The sequence below is a fragment of the Erithacus rubecula genome (assembly GCF_903797595.1).
Source record: "Erithacus rubecula genome assembly, chromosome: 6".
NCBI lineage: Eukaryota > Metazoa > Chordata > Aves > Passeriformes > Muscicapidae > Erithacus > Erithacus rubecula.
In genome coordinates this window covers 58808419-58831476 of record NC_136688.1, presented here as the reverse complement: position 1 = coordinate 58831476, position 23058 = coordinate 58808419, and the positions used below count along the sequence as shown (strand labels likewise).

General features: G+C 49.0%; 1 protein-coding gene and 1 long non-coding RNA gene across 2 annotated transcripts in view; both read left to right on the top strand.

Moving 5' to 3' along the window:
* ATL1 (atlastin GTPase 1) overlaps positions 1–23058 on the top strand; it is a 32943-nt gene that overhangs the window by 5552 nt on the left and 4333 nt on the right. Inside the window, exons 2-12 of the mRNA XM_079307860.1 lie at positions 6084–6331; positions 7113–7247; positions 8005–8109; positions 8318–8368; positions 9721–9777; positions 13213–13305; positions 14042–14180; positions 15402–15529; positions 16090–16146; positions 16728–16799; positions 18525–18956. Coding sequence (XP_079163986.1) covers positions 6084–6331; positions 7113–7247; positions 8005–8109; positions 8318–8368; positions 9721–9777; positions 13213–13305; positions 14042–14180; positions 15402–15529; positions 16090–16146; positions 16728–16799; positions 18525–18956 — 1517 coding nt within the window. The remainder of the gene's footprint in view (positions 1–6083; positions 6332–7112; positions 7248–8004; positions 8110–8317; positions 8369–9720; positions 9778–13212; positions 13306–14041; positions 14181–15401; positions 15530–16089; positions 16147–16727; positions 16800–18524; positions 18957–23058) is intronic.
* On the top strand, positions 19033–20289 carry LOC306803795. Its single transcript, XR_013774704.1, has 2 exons — positions 19033–19087; positions 20068–20289. It is a non-coding gene; the product is annotated as an uncharacterized lncRNA (long non-coding RNA).

Genomic DNA, 23058 nt, shown 5'->3' with positions numbered 1-23058 from the left:
GCCAGAGGGCAGGGTTAGATGGGATATTTGGAAAAAAATTCTTCCTTACAAGGGTGGTAAGGCCCTGGCACAAGGTGTCCAGAGAAGCTGTGACTGTCCCTGGATCCCTGGAAGTGTCCAAGGCCAGGCTGGACCAGGTTTGGAGCAACCTGAGATAGTGGAAGATGCATTATTTGTGTAAGAGTTGGAACTGGATGGGCATTAAGATCCCTTCCACCCCAAACCAGTGTGGGATTCTGTGTCACAGTGAGGAGTGGTGGCTGTGTGTGGTTAAACCCAGTCTGGGAGGTTTCTGCCCTGCTGGCCAGGAACCTTCAGAGGCAGGGTGGCTGTAAGGGCTTCCCTGCCCCACCCTGTGCAAGGCCCTGTCTCCCTCTGTCTAGACACCTTCTGGCAACCCCTGCTGAGGGAATTGCCAGCTCTCAGCTGGCCAGGCTCTGCTCTTGGGGCTGCATCCTTTGTGCAGAACCAGCCAACACCCTGCTCTGACTCTCCACTGCACACACATTGCTCCCATGCTTTATTCCCATTTTTCCCTGCTTGGCTGGGTCAGGTGCTGAGCTCTGTGCCAGCCTATCATGGAGATGAGGAGAGGATTCCTGGTGCATGCTTGGAGCTCCCCACCCTCCTCAGAGCCCTGCTGATGATTGCTGGCTGCTGGAGCTCAGCACAGCCACAGAGAGCAGAGCTGTGCCAGCAGCAGCCAGGCTGAATGTGCCAGTGCAGGGGAGATGCTTGGGGAGGGATGGCTGTGTTCCCCAGAGCTGTTGTGGAGGGCAGATAAGATTCCTGCAAGCTGCAGCTCTCTGGAGAGCACCCAGAGTGCTGGAGGCTGACTGCAGGCTCTGTTCAGGGCTTGGCTCGTGGTGCTGCTGTTGGTGGCAGTTTGATATGTTTGGGATGGGAACTCCAGCAAGGAGCCACACAGATATCACTGCTGGTCAAACTGATCCCCTGAGAGCTGCTGATAAGCAGCCTGAGCCAGCAGATACTGGATACTCTGTTCGTGGAAATAACAGCAAGTTCAAGCTTCCCATCAAACCTCAATTTTCTCTCCTTGGTAGTTTGTTTGAATGCCTTCAGAATGGCAGCACTGCCTGACATTGGTGTTCTTGTGTGTGGGACATCTGAGCTGGGTTTGTTTTGCCTGGAGAAGGAAAAGCTCCAGGGAGACCTTGTTGTGGCTTTCCAGTACTTGGAAGTGGCTTTTAAAAAAAGAGTGACTTTGTACATGGGTAGATAGTGATAGAATGAGGGGAAATGGATTTAAACTAAGAAATGAGAGATGAGATGAGATATGAGGAAAAAATTCTTCTCTGTGAGGGTGGTGAGGCCCTGGCACAGGTGCCCAGAGCAACTGTGGCTGCCCCTGGATCCCTGGCAGTGCCCAAGGACAGGGCTTGGAGCAGCCTGGGATAATGGAAGGTGTCTCTGCTCATGGCAGGAGGTGGAATAAGATGATTTTTAAGGTCCCTTCTAACCCAAACTATTCTGGGACTGTGATTTCAGCAGGGAATTGGAGCCCCTGCTTTCCAGAGGCAGTGCCTGGAGAGCTGAGCTGGGATGTGAGAGAGCCTGAGAGCAGGGCTGGCAAATTGGCTTCCTCAGCCTCTGCTCAGGCAGTGTTTGCACAGATGATGGGATGTGGCTGTGTTTCATTCTCTGGAATGAAATGTATTTATTGTGCAGGCTCACTTGAGGACAAGGCTGATTGCTCAGTGGGACTCTGGGAAGCAGTCAGCATTTCTGTGACCTGTTCTTCCATGGCTAAGGCAGAACAGGCCTCAGCAAGCACTCACCAAACATTGCATCATTAGTGGCATGTCATTAACTCCTAGAGAAGAATAAATTAAGTAAATTACATTAGACGTGTCTCTCAGTCTACAGACAGGCACAATGTGAAATATGCTGTTTCAATTTAATTAATTTAGTCAAAAGCAAGTCTTAGCCCAGTTAAAGAATTCTTTGCTTTTTTTATGCTGTCTGACAGCCCAGTGAGTACAAACACAAATCCTGCTCTGCTTGCCCTTCCCACTTGGAATTGCCATCTGGAAAAGAGAGGTGGCTTCCATGAGCCACGGGAATGAGCTGTTATGAAATGGGGAAAAGGAGCTGGATCCTGACAATTTCTGAATGAGCAGCTGGAGAATTGACGTAATTGCAGGGCGCCAGAGAGAGCTGAGAAAAGGAGGAGTCAGCTCAGGAAAGGAGTGAAAACAAGAGTGTGTTTAGCAAGGCTGAGCTCCCCTTCCTTCCCTTTTTGGCTGGTTGAGTTTTTGCCTCTGCCAGGTGTAGCTTCCTTCAAGAAAAAGAACTCATTTATGACTAGAAAGATCAGTTAAAAACATTGATTTCCAGTAGTGTGCAGTCATTTTATAAATAATCCCTGGCTCTGCTGTGTGGCAGATAATCTAGTAAACAGAACCTGAAAGTTTCATCACATGGAAATAGGAATATAAATATGAAAAGGATAGTTTTGTCTGCAGATGGCCTATGTGAAAGAGGCAGAGATAGGGATGAAATTAATTCTGAGACCTGCTTAATATAATCCCTCATTCCTGCTGTCTCCAGGGAACTGGGAGATCAACATATCCTGCTCATAATGCTCTGTGGTGTGCAAACAGCCTGGGTTTCCTTGTGTTCAGGTGATGGAAACAAGGATGTCCCCTAGGACACCATGGCCACTTCTGTGTCTGGAGATATTCTCCCAAAATCTGTTAATATCTGCTTTAAAAAATTACTCTCCTTCAAATTCTGATGATTTGACAGGACAAAACAATCCCTGTTCCTCTTCACTGGTTCTTGGTTCAGCTGCTGGAAAGAGCAGAGGGAGAAGAAGATGTGGAAGATGCCATGCAGGCACCAGGAGAGGGGATCTGGCAGCAGGTGTCCCTGTGGCAGGGGATGGCAGGGGACTCTCCTCAGCCCCTGTCCCAGCACTGGGAGGTCCCTTCAGTTCTCTGAGCCAGGGCCATCCAAGGATCTGTGCCCATCTTGGTACCCACTTGGTGCAGGATGAGTAAAAACATAAATTAAGCAATTCCAGAATGGTTTGAGTTGGAAGGGACCTTAAAGATCATCCAGTCCCACCCCTGCTGTGGGCAGGGACACCTTCCACTGTCCCAGAGTGCTCCAAGCCCTGTTTGACCTGGCCTTGGACACTGCCAGAGATCCAGGGGCAGCCACAGATTTTTTGGGAAACCTGTGCCAGAACCTCACCACCCTCAGAGCCAGGAATTCCCAGTTCCCAATATCCCACCCATCCCTGCCCCCTGGCAGTGTCCCATTCCCTGTGTCCTGTCCCTCCATCCCTTGTCCCCAGTCCCTCTCCAGCTCTCCTGGAGCCCCTTTAGGGCCTGAAAGGGGCTCTGAAGTTCCCTGGATGCTTTTCTTCTCCAGATGAACATTCCCAGCTCTCCCAGCCTGGCTCCAGAGCAGAGGGGCTCCAGGCAAAGTTCTGGTCCCACTTCCCTCTGTGTCTGGGCCTGGAGGTGAGATTTGTCTGCTCTGGGAAGGTGGCTCAGCTCTTGCACCCTGATGGCTGAGTTAGAAATATTGAAGTTTAATTTGATTTACAAATCTTTTCCTGCCCCCACCATGAGTCACATCCTATCCAAGGATCTCTCCACTGTCCTTTCTGTGCAGCTGGAAGAAGAAAATAAAAATAGGACTTTGTGAGCTGAGCAGGGCTTTGGGAAGCACCAGCTATCCTTTTTATGGCCCTTGCAGCTCACACAGAGCACATGGGCCTGTGGCCCTTTGGCACCTGGCTGTCCCTACCTTGGGAATGCCTCAATGCTGGAAAAGGTGTTTCATTCACCTTCATTTGGCAATGTGAGCCTGCATGCTGACTCATGGATTTGAAGTGGGAAGGATTTTATTTTTTTTTCTAGAGGCCTCTAAGCAGTGACATGGGGCAAGGGCTGGTGCTCAAAGGGTATTTTAGTGCTGCAGTCTGGTGGAGAATCTCACTTTTCACAGCATTTGGGACTTTTGTTTAGCTAAAAAACCTCCAAGCAATGAAAAGAAAAGATCTTTGTCTTTCAGCTGTGAGCAAAGAAAGCTCATAGTATATGTCCAAGAGCCACCAGAAATCCCCTGGCAACCAGGCTTAATGATCCCTGTACTTCCTTGTGGGATCTTAGGAAATCACAAAAGTGCTGCTGTTATTTAAAATATGGAGTTACTGCTGGAGGCTTCTTTAGAGAGAGGCCCAGAATGGACAAATCCTATTCCTCTTGATATTTATACCTTCTCTTTTAGCATGTGCACACACAGTGCTTGTGCTTTGAAACAGCTCAAAAGTGGGTCCCCAAGGTCAGGGGCTGAAACAGAGACTGAGGTTTAGCTTGAGGCAAAACTTGGGAAAGTTCCAGCCAGCAAACTGGGAAGTTTTTGTTGGAATGTGGGGGGAACTTTCCATCTCACTCTCCTTTCCCTGCTGGCAAGGAGGTGTCAGTGGCTGTAGGTGAGCTGGCTGGCACATGAACCACCCTCAGCATCTCTTCCCTGGGCTGGAAAGTTTGGAAACACCAGGAAAACTACTGGAGCCAGCCTGCTCATTGCAAATCCCAGGGCTGCAGCTCCTAAAATGCATCCAGGTCCTGTGAAACCCTCCTGTGTGATCCCTCAGCTGCTCCACAGGGAACTTGGCCATTTCCAAGTGGGAAAGTGGGCAAGGCTTGTGCTTTGTGTGTGTTCCCACTTGGGAGCAGAGAAGTGGCTTTTATCAGGATGGGCTTGTGTCTGCATGGCCTGATTCCTGCTGGGAGTGTCCTGGGGGATGCTGATGATGAGGCTGATGGCAGGAACAGCAGATTGCACTTGGAGCATCAGCTCAGGCTGCAGATGGAGCAGGAATGTGTTGCTACAGGAACAGCAGTGGCACAGGATACACAAAGGCAGCATCCTTTGATGAGATGTGAGATCCTTGGACACCTCAGCTGGAGAGCTGCTCCCATTTTTGAGCCAACCTGAGGGGAGTGTCCAGAGGAGAGCAGATCCCTGGATAATGTGGTAGAAGGGATGGTGAGAAGCTTGGACTTTGCTTTTCTAGCTGAGAAAGGGCTAAGGGAGGTTGATGGCTGGCACTGTTTATGTAAGAAGTTGCAGGGATCTGTTGTCCATGTGATAAAATCTAACAGATGTTTTGCCATGGGAGATTCCAGCAGGGAATGCTGTCCCTGTGTGGAGCATGGGGTGAGATGACCCCATGGAGTCTCCATTGGGGTGTCTGAGGCCAGGTGCAGCAGCTCTGCTCTGGATGATGCTGTTCTGGGATGGATATTTGGGTGTTTGCATCTCTCATCACTCTGTCCAGCCCTGCTGTTGCTGACTCCTCACTGCACAAAACCCCTCTGTCCTGGTGTGAAGGACAGGTATTAGCCAATAAAGGCAGGAGCTTCTCTTTGAAAGGGAGAATGTAAACCCCCTCCCAAAAAATTATTATAGTTTTGAAATTAAGGGGCTCTCAGGCAAAGGTAGGGGAATTAGGAATAACAGTTCTTTACTAGGAAAATTAAACTAGCAATGCAGTATTACACAGAACAATCCCAGCCCTGCCAGAGTCAGAATCCAAGCTGGCACAGTCAGTCAGTCAGGGTGGTGGCACAGTCCCATTCCATGGTGCTGCATCCTCCTGCAGGGGCAGATGTGGCTCAGCTGGAGCAGTGCTCCTGGAGAAGGGGCAGTTTCCTCTGAAGCTCCAGGGATGATGTGCAAGGCTCTGGTTTTCCTCTGGAATCCAGTGGAAAGAAGGTGCCTTGGTGTCCCAAATGTCAGTTTTTCTCTGGGTAGGAAAGGCTTGGCTCCTGCCCTGGCTGGAGCATCTCCCAGTGGGATGATGGAATTTTCTCAGCCATGCCCTGGGACTCAGTGGCCATGAACAGGAGATATCTGCTGGAGGGAGGATGGGCTGTGGGAAGATAAAGATGGTTGCCCAGCTGGTTTAAAGATGGCCCATGAGCAGAGAATGTGTGCCAGGAGATCAGGGGCACTGCCCCAGCCGGGTCAGCAGATGGGACAGAATTCACATTTCTGGCCACATCAACCCCACACACCCTCTCATTTCTCTTCTTCCACAGGTAGTTTTGCAGACAAGGCCTACGAGTGGAGCTCAGAGGAGGAGGAATCTGTGAGGAAGGCAGGGCCAGTGCAGGTGCTCATAGTCAAAGATGATCACTCCTTTGAGCTGGACGAGGCCGCCCTGAACCGCATCCTCCTCTCCGAGGCTGTCAGAGACAAGGAGGTTGTGGCTGTGTCTGTGGCTGGAGCTTTTAGGAAAGGAAAATCATTCCTGATGGACTTCATGCTGCGCTACATGTACAATAAGGTAAGGTGCAGCTCAGGGGGCCCTTCCCAGGACCTGCTGTTCCTCCTTGCTCCCATGTGCTGTCAGGGATGAGCTGGTGCTTTAGGAATCTCAAGCCTCTCATGTCTGTGAGCTTCACAAAATAAAACAGAGCAGATCCTTCCCCAGGCAGAAGTTTCTCGTTGACACTTGACTTTGGAGCAAGCATGTTCACATCTGCTGCCCTGAATCACAGAATCATTTAGGCTGGAAAATCCCTCTAAGATCATTGTATCCAGCTGCTAACCCAGCATGACCTTATTCACTACTAAACCATATCCTCAGGTGTCACATCTGTGTCTTTTGAACACTTCCATGGATGGAGACTCCACCACTGCCCAGGGCAGCCTGTTTAATGTGTGACCACCCTTCCAGTGAAAAAAAATTTCCTAATACCAACCCAAACAGTCACTGGTGTAACTTCAGGTTGTTTCCTCTTTTTCTGCTGCTTATTCCCTGGGAGCAGCCTGGGAGGCTGCCCCCTCCTGTCAGGGAGTTGTGCAGAGCCACAGGGACCCCCTGAGCCTCCTTTTCTCCAGGCTGAGCCCCTTTCCCAGCTCCCTCATCCTTTCCTGCTGCTCCATCCCCTTCCCCAGCTCCATTCCCTTCTCTGGACATGCTCCAGCCCCTCGGTGTCTTGTGAGGAGCCCAAAACTGACCCCAGGATTTCAGATACCTTAACAGTAAAAGGAAGGAAAAACCTCCCTTATGGAGTTCTTAACCTCTTACCCTTTTTGTCACCTCCTCCTGTTCCTCCCTGCAGGAAGCAGTGGACTGGGTTGGGGACTACAACGAGCCCCTGACTGGTTTCTCCTGGAGGGGTGGCTCCGAGCGGGAGACGACTGGCATTCAGATCTGGAGTGAGGTTTTCCTGGTGGACAAACCTGATGGCACCAAGGTGTGTGTGTGTCTGTTACTGTCACCTCATTTTCCTCTTCCAGCTTTTGAGACTCTCCTGCCTTGTTTTGGGTGGCTGTGTAAGTTTAGGGAAGGTTTTCAATACCACGTCTCTGTTTTAGCATGGATGGGTTTAACAAAGTGAGGTGATATCCAAGTGTCCCTGATCTGTTCTCTAAGTGTCCCTCAACCCTGGGCATCCCAGAGTTTATTTCTGTACTATTCCCAGAAATCTTGAATCTCATGCCCTTGCAAAGTACTTCTCTTTTCCAGAGTAGAAGTTGTAAAGTGAAGTTTCTTCATTCGGAGTTGTCACAGTGGATTTGGAGCATCCTGCAAATTCAGTTGATAGCCAGGAATTTTTGTATTTATCTGCACTTCAATGCAGAGCATGGCACCCAAGTGACACTGAGTCATTCAGGGTGTGATTCCTAATGCTGGCTGAGTGTGTTTGGGTTTGGGAGGTGCAATTTGTGTTTGGTTTTTGGTGCAGACTCAGGCAGAGCCTCCTCTGCACTGTCAGCAGCTGTCTGAGGAGCAGAGCAGTTCCCTCACAGAACATTAATTTTGCTCCCTGCTGGAGTCACCCTGCTGTCATCAGTGGCTGGGGATGAGCTTTTCCTTTGTCCCCCATGAATGAAGAGGCTGAGGCAGAAGCAGTGAGAGCCCAGCACAGTAACTCAGCTGTCATTCCCCTGTGGCACACGAGGGTGGCTTTGCCTGGGTGTCAGTTCTGACAGGAGTTTTGTGCCTCACAGGTTGCAGTGCTGCTGATGGACACACAGGGCACCTTTGACAGCCAGTCCACCCTGAGGGACTCAGCCACCGTGTTTGCCCTCAGCACCATGATCAGCTCCATCCAGGTAAGAAACCTCTGGGCTGGAGGAGTTGAGTCCCCAGGAGCTGCAGAGCCTGCCAGGGCTTCCCTTCCTACCATTTCTACCAGCACCAGCTGGTATCTCACCTGTGTCCCCATGGGGATGTTGTTGGTTTTAGCCACACCAACCATGTGTTAGCCCCAAGACCAGGCTGTTCTGAGTGGTCTGAAGTTGGTTTTTTATTTAAATGCAGGTTTATAACTTGTCCCAGAATGTGCAGGAGGATGATCTGCAGCACTTGCAGGTAAGAGAAGTTTTGGGGTTACCTAATTATGGCTATTTACAAGGGACAGGACCATGGGGAATGGATTCCACTCCTGGAGGGCAGAGATGGAATGTTGAGAAAGAATTTCTGCCTGTGAGGCCCTGGCATAGGATTAATTCTGTGATTGTGAATTATCAGCCTGGATATGTGAATTATCAGCCATCTGGTACTGGCTCAGTACAGGTGACCCTCTGTCACAGAATTCTATGATTTTATTCTGTGATTGTGAATTATCAGCCTGGATGTTGCCATCTGGTACTGCTCAATACAGGTGACTCTAAGGGTGATTCCAGCCCTGTTAGAGACAAGCAGCTAATGGGATTTTTGTGGCACAGGTGTCCTGCCCATTTCCTAGAATTACCTCCTGCTTTCTCTTCTGTTCAGCTGATTGATTGGTTGATTTAATTAGGTAGGTTTTTCCTAGAGCTTAAGGAAAGAAAAGAAAAGCAAAAGTCCAGCTGAAAAAAATCAGCATTTGAAGACTTCTGAATTATCTCAGTCCATAAATATTATTAACAATAACACTTCTTTAACACTGAATTTATTCAGTGCAGCTCTGATCTTTCAGTTTGGATTTTAAGCCATGACTGTTTAACAAGTTGACCCATTTTTAGGCATCTGTGAAACACATTATTGTGCCTTCAGTTAGAAATTAGAGTGCAGAGAGACTGCAGAGTCTTCAAGTCTTGCTGCTAGGCTGATTTTGGAGTCTTTGCACAGCAGGGGTTTGCAGGGAAAGTACTTCTTTCTGAATTCATTTCCTCCCCTTCCTGGAGTGTTTAGAGGGAGCAGGGCTCCAGCAACCCCCTGGAGCATGAGAAGTTTCTGCTTGGTATGAAACCAGCAGCAAGCAGCTGATCTGAGCCATTTTGCAGAGATTTGGCAGCCAAAAGCTCCAGGCTGGGATCTCTGACATGAGAGCTCAGCAGGGTGGTGGTTCCATAGCAGCTCCCTGTGCCTCTGGGGTGGGAGCCCAGAGCCACTTTGTGTCCAGCCCTGCACCTGGTGCTGCTGGTCCCCAGTTAAAATGTCCCTTACTGCTCCAGAGAATCACAGAATTCCCTCCAGGAGCCACAGGGATTGTGAATTGTCCCTGCACAGACCCCCCAACAATCCCACCCTGGGCATCTCCTGAAGCTCTGGCAGCCTCAGGAATGTCACCATTCCCTGGGCACCCTCTGGGGGAAGAACCTTTCCTAAAATCCAGCCCAAACCTCCCTGGCTCAGCTCCTGCCATTCCCTGGGTCCTGTCCCTGTCACAGCCAGCACAGCTCAGTGTCCCACAGTGCCTGCACTGACAAACTCATCCTGTTTTTCCCTTCTCCCTGCAGCTTTTCACCGAATATGGCAGGCTGGCCATGGAGGAGACATTCCAGAAGCCTTTCCAGGTGAGTCCAGAGCTCCTTTGGCTTCACCACGAGGTGTCACTGCAGTTTGCAGGATGGGAGGGAGGACATGTGTAATAGTGCTGGCAGTTTGCACCACTTAATTAGTGGTTTGTTTCAGTATTTTTTTTGCTTTCACTCAGAGCTAGGATTAAAAAATACACAAAGGAAATGGATTTTCTTGTGTTCAGGCTTGGTTGTTTATTAAATTTTATTAAAAAGTACAGAGTGTTTAGCAGCACTTCTAGCTACTTGCTGGAAATGAGGAAAAATGGAGTAAGAGTTAGTTGCTATAAAGTTTCTTAAAGCTAAATAGTCTAATAGAGAATTAATATATATATATTATATTTTTAATTAATAATTAATTTTTGTGCTTCTCAGCGTGTGACTGACTAACTAGAAATTATTATTTGAAACTTTTGAAGAAGGAAGATGAACACTGAGACACTATTCAAAATCCTCCATCTTGTCCCATATGTATTATATAATATAAAACTCAAATTTAAAACCTTTTACCATGTGAAATCACATGGTATTCACTATACACCTGTAATTTTAACTTCATCACTCAAATTTGGAAGACTTAGGTTAAAATCAGTGTTCTCCAGGGGGTCAGTGCCTGACAGCACAGAAAGCTCAAAATTCCCAGATTTGTGGGACTGACAGGGATGAATTTGCTGCCTGGGGATGGCTCAGCTGCTCCAAGGAAGAACTTTGTGCCTCCTTCTTTCCAAACACATCCAAATCCCTCCTTCTTTCCTCTCTGAGCCTTTGCCCAGCCCAAGAGCTCTGCCCTGTCCTGCTAGTTTTGCAGCAGGTTTGTCACTCTCTGAATTCAGGAGCTCTGCCCACTCTTTGTTCTGAGAGGTTTGAACTCACCTGCTCCTGGCAAAATAAAAGGATAAGGATTAGCAGAGCTGTGGGAAAACTCACTGTAAGTGGAGTTTTAATTTCAAACAAGGGACATCTGTTCATCCTTCTGCTCCCCAACCTGGGAAAAGCTGGTGTTAAAAAAAAAAGGAGAGCATTGGGCATTCACAGTAGTTTCTGTTTTTAATGACACAGGAGTGTTTGGATTAGGTTGGATGAGGGTTTGTGAACTTCCTAAAGTAAAAACCAGTAAAGAACAAAGCATGCTGTAAAAATCCAAAGAGTAATGGGGAATGAGTTACAGCTATTTTATATTTGCTTTCCCACATAAAAAGAGAATTGTTGTCCTGGAAGGACTAAGGGTGTCTGTGGTCAGGAAATGGAAATAAAATTAAAAGGTTAAAAAATGCTAAGAATGGACAAATTGAGATTTTTAAGGTATATTGGATTCTGCCATGGGCAGGAGGCTGATAAATGGTAAAATTACAAATGTATATAGTAAAAATACATGGCAGGCAAAAGCTTGAAGAATGTTGTAACATGGTACAGCAAAAAGCCAGACATTAAATAAATATTCCTGCTCCTTATTTCAGAACTGTGGGGATAATGTAGCCAAATATTGCAGTGAAACTGAGATACTTCCTACTCCATCAGTGAAAAACAGGCTGTGAGGGGAAAGTTAAACATGCTTAAATCATTAGGGCAGGATAATAGACTCAGATTTTCCCAAACACTGTAATTGCTGTCGAGTCACAGTTTGTGGATGGTGAGTCTTGTCAAACAATCCCATTATCTATTTTTGAGGACCATGAGTTGGGATGATAAAGGTAACTCTCACCATGATCCCTTGCCTTCTGTCAGCCTTATCTCTCCAGGATGCTGATTAAAAGCAAATGAAGTCAGCATTGTCTGGTTTAATCCATTGTTAATGGATTAAAAACTCATTAACTGCTAGATGCCAGAGCACACTGAACTAATTGTACCAGGGAATCTTCATCCTTCAGAAGTGTTTCCTTGGGATTCCCCCAGGCTCTCTCTGAGTCAATGTCATCTTCATTAATGATCAGGGGAAAATTATCAAATTATGCTGGGAGCCCTTGTGGGTGTGCCAGATGTGGCAGAAGGGTCAGTGGTGCTGTGGCCAGGTGAGGAATGATCTGGCCACATCCAGCATGAGCTGAACATGTTTTTAAATGTGAGAGGGTTGATTAGAAAGCAGGAAAAATGAGGGTGGGCAGGCCCTGGCAGTGTTTTCCCAGGGAAGCTGTGGCTGCCTGGCTGGACAGGCCTTGGAACACCCTGGGACAGTGGGAGGTGTCCCTGCCATGCCAGGGGTGGCACTGGGTGGGATTTAAGGTCCCTTCCACCCAAACCATCCTGGGATTCTCCAGGTGTGATGGTGAATAAAGTGCAGTGACATTGATCCTGCTGCAAGGGAAGTGAGACTTGGCAGTGGAAAATTGTCATTTCCCTTTGTGTCCCTCACCAGAGGCTGGCCCTGAGTGTGGGGCCTCACAAAGGCAATGGTAAACACAGCCTGTCTGGAACAGTTTTACTTCAGAAAAAAAAAAATAATTCCCAATTCAATGACTTTGTGGAAAAGTCCTAAACATGGACATGTGTCTAAAGCATCTCATGGTGTTTGAGAACAGCATGTCCTGTACCAGCTCACTGGGTGCAGCCACTGGGGCTTCTCCTGCAGTTCAGAAAGGCCAGCTCACTGTTCTCTCCTTTTTTTAAACTTTTTCTGATGTTTTACAGAAGAGAAATAGCAGGAATATTTCCCCTCCCTCCATTAGATTGTTGTTCTAAACATGAATAAATTTTAGGGAAATTCCAGTGAAATGGGTTCCACTTGCTGACCTGCTTATCCATGTGCATGAGAGGAATCCTGGCACCTCTGCCAGATCCTCCTGGGCTTTGGCATTCAGGACTTCCCCCTCCAAACCCTTTATTTCCTACATGGGGTGTTGGTGCCTTGTACAGATGAGGCAATAAAGATCTGATTTTTTCCTGAAAACTTTTTTTTTTTTTTTAAAGATTCAAACTTGACCGTTCTGGTATTTATTTATTTATTGCCCAGGAACTTTGAATGCCTCAAAAAAGATTACAAAAGCCAATGATTTCTTATTCACCCTCATTCCTCTGCATCTGCTTCTCATTAAAAGTCTGTCTGGAAGACTGCCCAGTGAAAAAATGAGCCTGTAGAATTCCCATAGGATAGAACTAAATGTGGCTGGAATTAGGGAGCTTGCTGCCTTTTGTCCTGGTTAGCAACAATCCCTTTTCTTGTTCAGTTTAGATGATTGATGTTGTTCTCCCAGCCTGGCACTCAAACTGGTGCAGCAGTTTGGAGCTGCTCCCTCTTTTCCTTATGGAACAGTGATCTCAGTCCCTGCACACAGAGTCCTCTTATTTCCACCAGGAAATGTGGGAGATGCTGCTGGAGCTGGGGGAAGACTCAGAGCCAGGTTTTGGTGTGAAATGAGGGTGAGGGGGCAGAGGTGCCCAGCTGCCACTGTGGGCTCTGGGCTGCAGGTCACTGACACCACTGTTGGTTTTTTCCAGTCCCTTATATTCCTTGTTCGTGACTGGAGCTTCCCTTATGAATTTTCCTATGGATCTGATGGTGGTGCAAGATTTTTGGAGAAGAGGCTGAAGGTATGTTTTGCCTGCTCTTGGTTCTGGAGCAACCTAGAACAGTGAAAGTGTCCCTGCACATGGCAGGGAGTGGAACTGGATGATGTTTTAAGGTCCTTTCCAACCCAATCCACTCTGGGATTCCCTGATTTTCCTGTTCAGCTGGGTGGCCTCAGCACTGGATATCAGGTGTGAGCTGCTGAGCTGGTTGTGGCCACACTCAGTGCATTAAATTCACAGAGGAGGCATTTGGGGAGGGTGAATTTCCTTGCCATGCTCAGGTTTCTGCCCAAGCCCAGCTTCCTGGGACCCTGGGAGAGTGGACAGCAGTGGGAGTCAGCAGATTCCCAAGAGGCTGAGAATGATGCTTCAGTAATTAGGGAGTTGTACAATAAAATGATGGGCAAAGGCTGCTTGGGATCAGTCAGGAAATGCATGGGTAGTGGAGAGACCTAATTAAATGTGAGATAAGGAATGCCCCAGTGGGAAATCCCAAATGTTTTTGTATTCCAGTCATCCATGGACATGTGCATTTTCCAAATGATAATAACATGCTGCAGGGCATGGGATTTCAGGAAAGGTTCTTCCCCCAGAGAATGGTGACATTCCCAAGGCTGCCAGAGCTCCAGGAATGTTTGGACACCAGGGATACCCAGGGTGGGATTGCTGGGGTGTCTGTGCAGGAACAGGATCTGGACTCCATGATCTTTGTGGGCACCTCCAACTCAGGATATTTTGTGATTCATTGTCTCCACAGGTGTCAGGCAATCAGCATGAGGAGCTGCAGAATGTCAGGAAGCACATCCATTCCTGCTTCACCAAAATCTCCTGCTTCCTCTTACCTCACCCTGGCCTCAAAGTCGCCACCAACCCCAATTTTGATGGAAAACTCAAAGGTACAAAGGCAAAGCTCTGGTTTCTGAAACTCCCATAAGTATTTTCCATGAAAAAACCTCTGGGAGAGGAGTTGGATCCTCCTCCCAGTGATGTTCACACCTCCATCTACTTCTTCCCAGTGCAGCAGACATGTGGAGGGAGAAGAGGTGTGGGAGGCTGACAAGGCTGAGAGCTGCTGGCAGTACCCAGGATACTGATAGGAAAACTGGGAAGGGCAGGGATGAGACTGGATGTTTATGGATGTGGTGTTAAGCCTGCAGTAAATTCCTGTGCCTCAACTGCACAGGTTGCTGCAAGGCTGCTGCTTGTGGTGGGTGGAAGGCTGGTTCCACAAGCTCTCAGAATGTTATTTCACTTTGAAAACCTTTCCAGGGGATATTTAATCTGCCTGACTTATCTGATTGGTGGTTTCCCTGCAGGGCAGGCTTGGTTCAGCAGGTTAAAAAAAAGAAAAGGGAGAAGGAGAGAAGAGCTGTGGTGAGATTCTCCACCCTGAAAGGAGCCACGTGCTGGGGATATTTTTAGGTGGTTGTTGTGAACTCCTCACCAGCATGGCTGGTTCCAGGCTGCTGCAATCTTAGCAATAAAGTGGACCATTAACTACTTAAAATAAATGAGCAGGCAAAGATGTGAGTTTTTGCCTGGTTTTGTCTGGCTCAGACTTGCTCTCCTGGCAAACTCCACACTGAGCAGGAGGGACAGAGAGGCAGCAGGAGGGAGATGGGCTGGTGGAAACTGAGCTGATCCCTGGAGCTCCCCCTTAACCTCAGGTGCTGAGGAGTATGGAACAAGTGCTGTGTGCAGACAGGAGCTGTCAGCAGCTTCTTGACACAATTTGCACAATTTTCTTGTTGCCTCAGAGCTGTACTCAGCTTTCTGTGCTCTGATGGAAGAAGTGTGGGGGATCTTCATTGCTCTCTGTACCTTCCAAATCCCTGCCTGTTACATTGGTTTTTTCTGCCTTCAGTCCTATACAGTCCAGTTTCATGGAAACACCAGAAATCCCACCTTGTGCACCCCTGAGAGCTTTGTCCAAATCCTCTGGAGCTCTGGGCAGCCTTGGGGTGTGACCATTCCTGTGGATCCTGCTCCTCCCCCCCTCTGGGAGAAGAACCTTCCATGGCAGGGGACTGGAACATGATGGGCATTTAATGTCCCTTCCAACCCAAACTATTCTGGCACTCTGTGATGCCTCTTTTTACTTTTTTTTTTTCCCCCAGAAATAGATGATGAGTTCATCAAGAACTTGAAGATTTTGATTCCTTGGCTTCTTAGTCCTGAAAACCTGGATGTTAAAGAGATCAATGGAAACCACATCACCTGTCGAGGCCTTGTGGAGTATTTTAAGGTAATTATTTAAGAAAAAGTGGATTTATTCCTCTGAGGAATTGTGCTGTAGCTAAAGGGGCAGCACTGACAGTCCTGACTCACTGCAGCAGAGGGCAAACACCTCATGGTCATGTATCTGACCACACAGTGAGCCCAAAAAGTGGAAGGAGCTGTTTTCCTTCCCTGGAGAATTGAGTGCTTGAGGGGGGAAAAGCTGAGGGCTGGATTCCAATTGCCTTTGGAAAAAGCTTATTTTTGTTGTCATGGCTACTGGGACATTTCCATAAGAGACATTGGTGAGTAATTCTCCCCACCTACTCTCCAGGGCTACCTTGGCTCCTTCTCTTTCAGGGAAAGGACAGAGGTAGGTGCAGATCCTTTGGGAGGGACACTGGCAGTGAGTGGAGCCTCCAGTGACTGACCCAGGCCACCCAAGGAGTGGCATTTTCTGACCAAAACCATCTTGTGCTGGAACATCCTCCCCTGCTTCTAAATCCTGGCTGGAGCTGGGTGGGGGTGGTTGGTGTTGCTCCTGTGTGCTGCATTCCACACAATTCCCTTTTCCCTGCTCTTTTCCAGGCCTACATTAAGATCTACCAAGGGGAGGAGTTGCCACACCCCAAGTCAATGCTGCAGGTGAGTGGGAGCTGTGGGAATTCCTGCCCTGGAATTGCCATTAATTCCCAGGAACTGGCAGGTGTCCAGCACAGTGTGACTTTATTCCAAATGCCTGAGTGGAACCACCCAAGGAGCAGCACTTTGGGGAGCATTTGGCATCAGGAGCCTGACATAGCTGAGGAATCACAGCTGGGATGGACTGTGGGGAATTGCTGGCTGCACACAGCAGCAGCCAGCTCAGCTGGAAGGATTCCCTGCAGGTGAATGACATCCTTGGGGCCACACACACAGGGAGGTGACACATGGGAATTGGCTGCTGAGGGTTGCAGCTGGAGCTGTTTACTTGTGGCTGAGCCTTTTATCTCTTTCCTTGCTGGTTCCCACAGCTGAAGCCAAAGTTTTCATAGCTCTGGCTTGTAGGAATCCTCTCTTCATGCAAGCTTTTGGATGTGTAAATATGGGATGAGCTTATTTGGGATTGGTTGGAGGCTGGGAGAGCCCCTTGGCTAATTCTGGGTGCCACACACATGTCCTGTCCACTTGCACAACTTAACCCTGTCCTTCTGCACCTGAATTTTGTGTCCCTTTTGCCCTTCCAGGCCACAGCAGAAGCCAACAATTTAGCAGCAGTTGCCACTGCCAAAGACACCTACAGCAAGAGGATGGAAGAGGTGGGTGGTGCTGAGCATGGTCCCTTTTAATGAATTAATTAATGGAATTCCTGAATAGTTTGGTTTGGAAGGAACTTAAAAATCCCATCCAGTGCCACCCCCTGCCATGGCAGGCACACCTTCCACTGTCCCAGGCTGCTCCAAGCCCTGTCCAACCTGGCCTTGGACATTCCCAGGGATCCAGGGGCAGCCACAGCTGCTCTGGGTACCGTGTGCCAGGGGCTGCTCACTCTCAGAGCCAGGAATTCCTTCCTAACCCCTAATCCCTAACCCTAATTTCAGATTTTCCTGTGTCAGGAGTGACATTGCAAGAGTGATTTCCTTGTGTCAGGAGTGATTTCACCATGTCAGGAGTGACATTTTAGCAGTGCCATATCAGGAGTGATGTCATTTTTTCAGGAGTGACATTTCAGGAATGATTTCCCTGTGCCAGGAGTGATTTCACTGTTTCAAGGAACTCATCCCTGAAATGTCATTCCTGACACAGGGAAATCACTGTTTCAGGAGTGACATTTCAGGGATGAGTTCCCTGTTTCAGGAATGATTGCCCTGTGTCAGGAGTGACATTTCAGGAGTGATTTCCCTGTTTCAGGAGTGATGTTTTGGGAGTGACATTTCAGGGGTTATTTCCCTATGTCAGGAGTGATTTCCCTGTGTCAGCAGAGCCATTTCAGGGATTATCTCCCTGTGTCAGGAGTGCCCTTTCAGGATTGATCTCCCAGTGTCAGGGATGATTTCCCCATGTCAGGAGTGATTTCCCCATTTCAGGGATAGTTTCCCTGTGTCAGTAGTGATATCCCAGTGTCAGGGATGATTTCCCTATGTCAGCAGTGTTTTTCCTGTATCAGCAGTGATCTCCCAATGTCAGGGATGATCTCTCATTGTCAAGAGTGATTTCCCCATTGTCAGGGATGGTTTCCCTGTGTCAGCTGTGATCTCCCAATGTCAGGAGTTATCTCCCAGTGTCAGGGATGATCTCCCTGTGTCAGCAGTGATTTCCCTGTGTCAGGAGTGCCCTTTCAGGAGTGATCTCCCATGTAAGGGATGATCTCCCTGTGTCAGGGGCAATTTCCCCATGTCAGGAGTGATTTCTCTAGGTCAGCAGTGATTTCCCTGTGTTAGGGATGATCTCCCATTGTCAGGAATGATCTCCCAGTGTCAGTGATGATCTCCCATTGCCAACAGTGATTTCCCTGTGTCAGGAGTGCCCTTTCAGGAGTGATCTCCCATGTCAGGGATGATCTCCCATGTCAAGGATGATCTCCCATTGTCAGGGATGATCTCCCATTGTCAGGGATGATTTCCCCATGTCACGAATGATTTCCCCATTGTCAGGGATGGTTCCCCCATGTCAGCAGTGATTTCCCTGTGTCAGAAGTGATTTCCCTGTGTCAGTGATGATCTCCCATTGTCAGGGATGATTTCCCTGTGTCAGCAGTGATTTCCCTGTGTCAGCAGTGATCTTCCTGTGTCAGGGATGATCTCCCAATGTCAGTGATGATCTCCCATTGCCAACAGTGATTTCCCTGTGTCAGGAGTGCCCTTTCAGGAGTGATCTCCCATGTCAGGGATGGTTCCCCCATGTCAGGGATGATTTCCCTGTGTCAGTGATGATCTCCCATTGCCAGCAGTGATTTCCCTGTGCCAGCAGCGATCTCCCTGTGCCAATGCTGATTCCCCCACCTCACCAATCCCCCTCCACCATCTCCCCCTGTCCCCCCCCAGGTATGTGGAGGTGACAAACCCTTCCTAGCCCCCAGCGACCTGCAATCCAAGCACTCGGAGCTGCGCGACGAGGCCGTGCGGCTTTTCCGCGGCGTCAAGAAGATGGGAGGGGAGGAGTTCAGCAGGAAATACCTGCAGCAGCTGGAGGCTGAGATTGATGAGCTCTACATCCAGTACATCAAACACAACGACAGCAAGAACATCTTCCATGCTGCCCGCACTCCAGCCACGCTCTTCGTGGTCATCTTCATCACCTACGTGCTGGCCGGCGTCACCGGCTTCGTGGGCTTGGACATCGTGGCCAGCCTGTGCAACATGGTGCTGGGCTTGACCCTGATCACACTCTGCACCTGGGCTTATATCAGATACTCTGGGGAGTACAGAGAACTGGGAGCTGTAATAGATCAAGTGGCTGCAGCCTTGTGGGATCAGGTAGGATAAAGAGGTTTTGGTTTCGAAGCAGCGCGTGAAAACTTATTTTCCCCCCCCTTTGGTGGTTTTTATAAGCATTGAGTTTACTGGGGGTTTTCGTGCCCCTTTGAGATAGTTTGGGGTGTAGGGTTGTTAACATCTTTTTTCCCCCCTTGGTGTTTTTGTTTTTTTTGTAAGCATTGAGTTTCCTGGGGTTTTTTGTGCCCCTTTGAGATGCTTTTGGGATTTAGAGCTGTTAACATATTATTTTCCCCCTTGGTGTTTTTTTTTTTTTTTTTTTTAAGCATTGAGATAATTTTGAGGTTTAGGGTTATTAACATATGTTTTCATGCCCCTTTGAGATAATTTTGGGGTTTGGGTTGTTAACATATTTTTTTCCCCTTTGGTGTTGTTGGTTTTTTTTAAGCATTGAGTTTCCTGGAGGTTTTCATTCCCCTTTGAGATGCTTTTGGGGTGTAGGGTTGTCAACATCTTTTGTCCCCCCTTTCGTGGTTTTTTATAAGCACTGAGTTTCCTGGGGTTTTTCATGCCCCTTTAAGATAGTTTGGGGTTTAGGGTTGTTAACATCTTTTTTCCCCCTAGTGTTTGTAAGCACTGAGATTCCTGGGGGTTTTCGTGCCCCTTTGAGATAATTTTGAGGTTTAGGGTTGTTAACATATGTTTTCATGCCCCTTTGAGATGATTTTGGGGTTTAGGCTTGTTAACATCTTTTTTCCCCCTTGGTGGTTTTTATAGGTACTGAGTTTCCTGGAGGTTTTTGTGTCCCTTTGAGATGCTTTTGGGGTTTAGAGCCGTTAACATCTTTTTTCCCCTCTTGGTGTTTGTTTTTTTTTTTTAAGCATTGAGTTTCCTGGGGGTTTTCATTCCCCTTTGAGATAGTTTTGGGGTGTAGGGTTGTTAACATGTTTTCATGCCCCTTTGAGATGCTTTTGGGGTTTAGAGCTGTTAACATCTTTTTTCCCCCTTGCTGTTTTTTTTTTTTATGCCCCTTTGAGATAATTTTGGGGTTTAGGGTTGTTAACATATTCCCCCCCCCTTGGTGTTTTTTTTCTTTTAAGCACTGAGTTTACTTGGGGTTTTCATGCCCCATTGAGATGCTTTTGGGGTTTAGGGTTAGATGCAGCTGCTTGTGCTGTGATCACTGCAGGGACACCTTTATAGTTTTAATTGAAGTTTTAATCCATTCCTTAGAACTTACAGATGGGGAGAGGAGGGGCAGAGGAATTGTTTGTGGAGTTTGTTGTATTGAGGAGGGTAAGCAAGGCTGGAGCTGTGTCCCTGAGCCTCCAGTTCCTGTCCTGTGTGGAAAACAATCTGAGAAAACTCCCAGCAAGCTCCTTTGTTCTGCCTTGTTCTTGTTTTACCCCTCAGCAGATGTGATTTGTGGGGCAGGGATCCCCTGGGGAGGATCCTGGTCTGAGGGTTTGGTGTGTGCCTGGCTGTGGCTGTTAAAGAGGAGCAGCCATCACTCTCCCCTGCTCCAGGGCAGGATTTTGGCTCTCCCAGCTCTGCCAGAGGTCAAGGCCAGATCCTGGCTCTGCCTGTTTATCACCAGACCCTGATTTCCCACTGCAGGGAAGGGACAGCCGAGCCCAGAGGCTCCCCCTGAGCCCTGCACCCACCCAGGGTCCAATCCATGTGCCCAGAGAGGCTGCAGTGCCCCCTGCTCTTCCCACAGCAGAGCTGCACAAGCTCATCCCTCAGCAGCCACCCCACTCTGGGGAGGTTTTCATGGAGAATAAGCACATTTCCCTGCTCCCCTGTGCTGACCATGCAGCTCTGGGGGACATAAAGGCAGCATTTGGTGATGTTCCTTTGTTCAGAGCTGGGCAGTGGTGCTGCTCAGCTGAGAGCTGCCCCAGGTGGGTCCATCCTGGCTGCCCTGACCCCAACACCTGAGCACCCCCAGTGCAGCCCCCTGCAGTGGCTCTTTGCCCAGGGACAATTCCCAGGAGCCTTTGGGATGTGCTGGAATATTTGAGCCCATCCCAGTGCAGAAGCAGTGGGAGTTCAGCAAGAACAGGACACAAGAAGCCAGAGGTGCTGCCCACTTGCAACATGTCCAGCTGGGAGAAAATAAAGAGGGTAAAGTGCTTGGAGCTGTTCCTGGCATCCACAGGCCCCTGTGGCTTTCCAAGCAGAGGGAAAGTTCTGCCAGGGAGGATTTGTGGCAGAGGGGAAATGCTGGGCTGGGTGACTCTGCCCACCTTGAGCAGCTCTGTGCCCTGGCAGTGGGAGCAGGAGCAGGAGGGGTGGATGAGCAGGGAGGGTCCTGAAAGAGCTTGGGATGAGCCCCCAGGGATGAGCTCCATGGACACTGAGATACACAGAGCTGTTTCTTTGTCTTTGTCTCCCTTTTGCCAATGCTCTCCCAGGGAAGCACAAATGAGGTAAGTGGCTCTTGTTCTCTGCATGCTGCTGGGGCCAGCAGGGCCCTGGGCTCTTGGGAAAAGCATCTGGACCCCAAAAGAACTTTTGGGCTGGTGGGGGATGGGAGTCACCAGGGCTGTTGCTGGGATCCAGATGCCTGGGGAAGGGGGTGGGTGTGGGCACTGTGCTCCACAGGAGCCAAGTGGGAGAGAGATTTGGCTGGGCAATGTCAGGAATCCATGAGGATTTTCATCTTCCTCCCATCAGTTCTGTTTGGGGATTTTCCTGCTGTGCCAGGAGGTCAAACCCAAACCCCAGATTGTTTTGGAGCACCAACTGTGCAGGTGCAGGCAGGGACAGCTGAGGAGCCCCCATGCCTGGCCAGGAATTGGGAATTCCTGGCTGTGAGGGTGGGCAGGCCCTGGCACAGGTGCCCAGATTTGCTGTGGCTGCCCCTGGATCCCTGGCAGTGCCCCAGGTCAGGTTGAATGGGGCTTGGAGAACCCTGGAAAAGCCAAATGTGTCCCTGTTAATTCCAGGGGCATTGGAACTCAATGGTCCCTCCCAACCCATCCTGGGATTCTGAGAATCTCTGTGAAGATTCTGAGAAACTCTGTGTGTGCCCAGCTCCCTGTGCTCCAGCACTGCAGGATCCCAGTGTGAGCTCCTGGAATGTTCCTCAGGCAAAACCTCACCAGGATCTGATCAAACCAAAAGACAAATTTCCTTCACATGGACATTATTTATTCCAGCTCTGTATCCAAGTGCCTCCCCAACCTGGCCCAGGTGTAGCACCAGACATTCCCATGTTTTCCTGTGTCACCAAAGCTGGCAGGGCCACCTCCTGAGCCACTGAGATCCTTTAGAAGAAATCCCAGCTGTTAAAACCATCCCATTCCATCCCATCCCATCCCTCCCAGCAGCCAGGCCAGCCCCAACCTCAGGGATACCAAGGGGCAGAACAGGATTTGCTGTGGGTGAGGTGTTGAACAAACCCTGTTGTGTAAAAATCAGCATTGTGGGTTTGGCATCACAAAACCCTCTAAAATAGCACAAAATGCTGCAAGGTCACCTAGATGGGGCTTGAAGGTGAATTTTGAAGAAAGATAAGCAGAGAATCAATCCCATAACACCTCTTCTGTTCCCAAAAGCCCATTTGGGATGTGCTCAGCATCCTGTTGGACACCTCTGGGCATCTCCTCCTTCACCCTCCTGCTCCATCCACCCTGAGCACAGGAGGAACTCCTCACCCTGTCACTGTGGGGGTTCTGCTGCTCACCTGCCCCTTCCCACCCCCTCCAGAGCTGATCCTGGCTTGCCAGCAGTGCCCAGCAGGATCTGATGGGGTTTGAGTTGGTTTTTTTCTCTCAAAGACAAGTTCCTTTGCAATGGGGATGTCAGAGCTGTGACAGTCACACCAAATCCTCTGCAGCCAGAGCTGTGTCCTGGCAGCTCCTGTGCCATTTGCTCTGGGATAAAGGTGGGGAGAAGGGACATGAGGGGTGTCACTCACCTGTCACCCCCATGGGATCACAGCCCTGTGGCTGTTTGCCACTGGTTCCATGTGGAAATGCAGCCCCACATCTGCTCCTTTTCTGAGCCTGGCCTGGCTCCAGGACAAACAGAAATGCAAAAATCAGAAGGAAAAATCCACATAATCTGCAGAACAATGATGGGGACAGTGACCCATCCCAGCCCTGGGGCTGGTGCAGTTATGGAGCTGCCTGGGGGG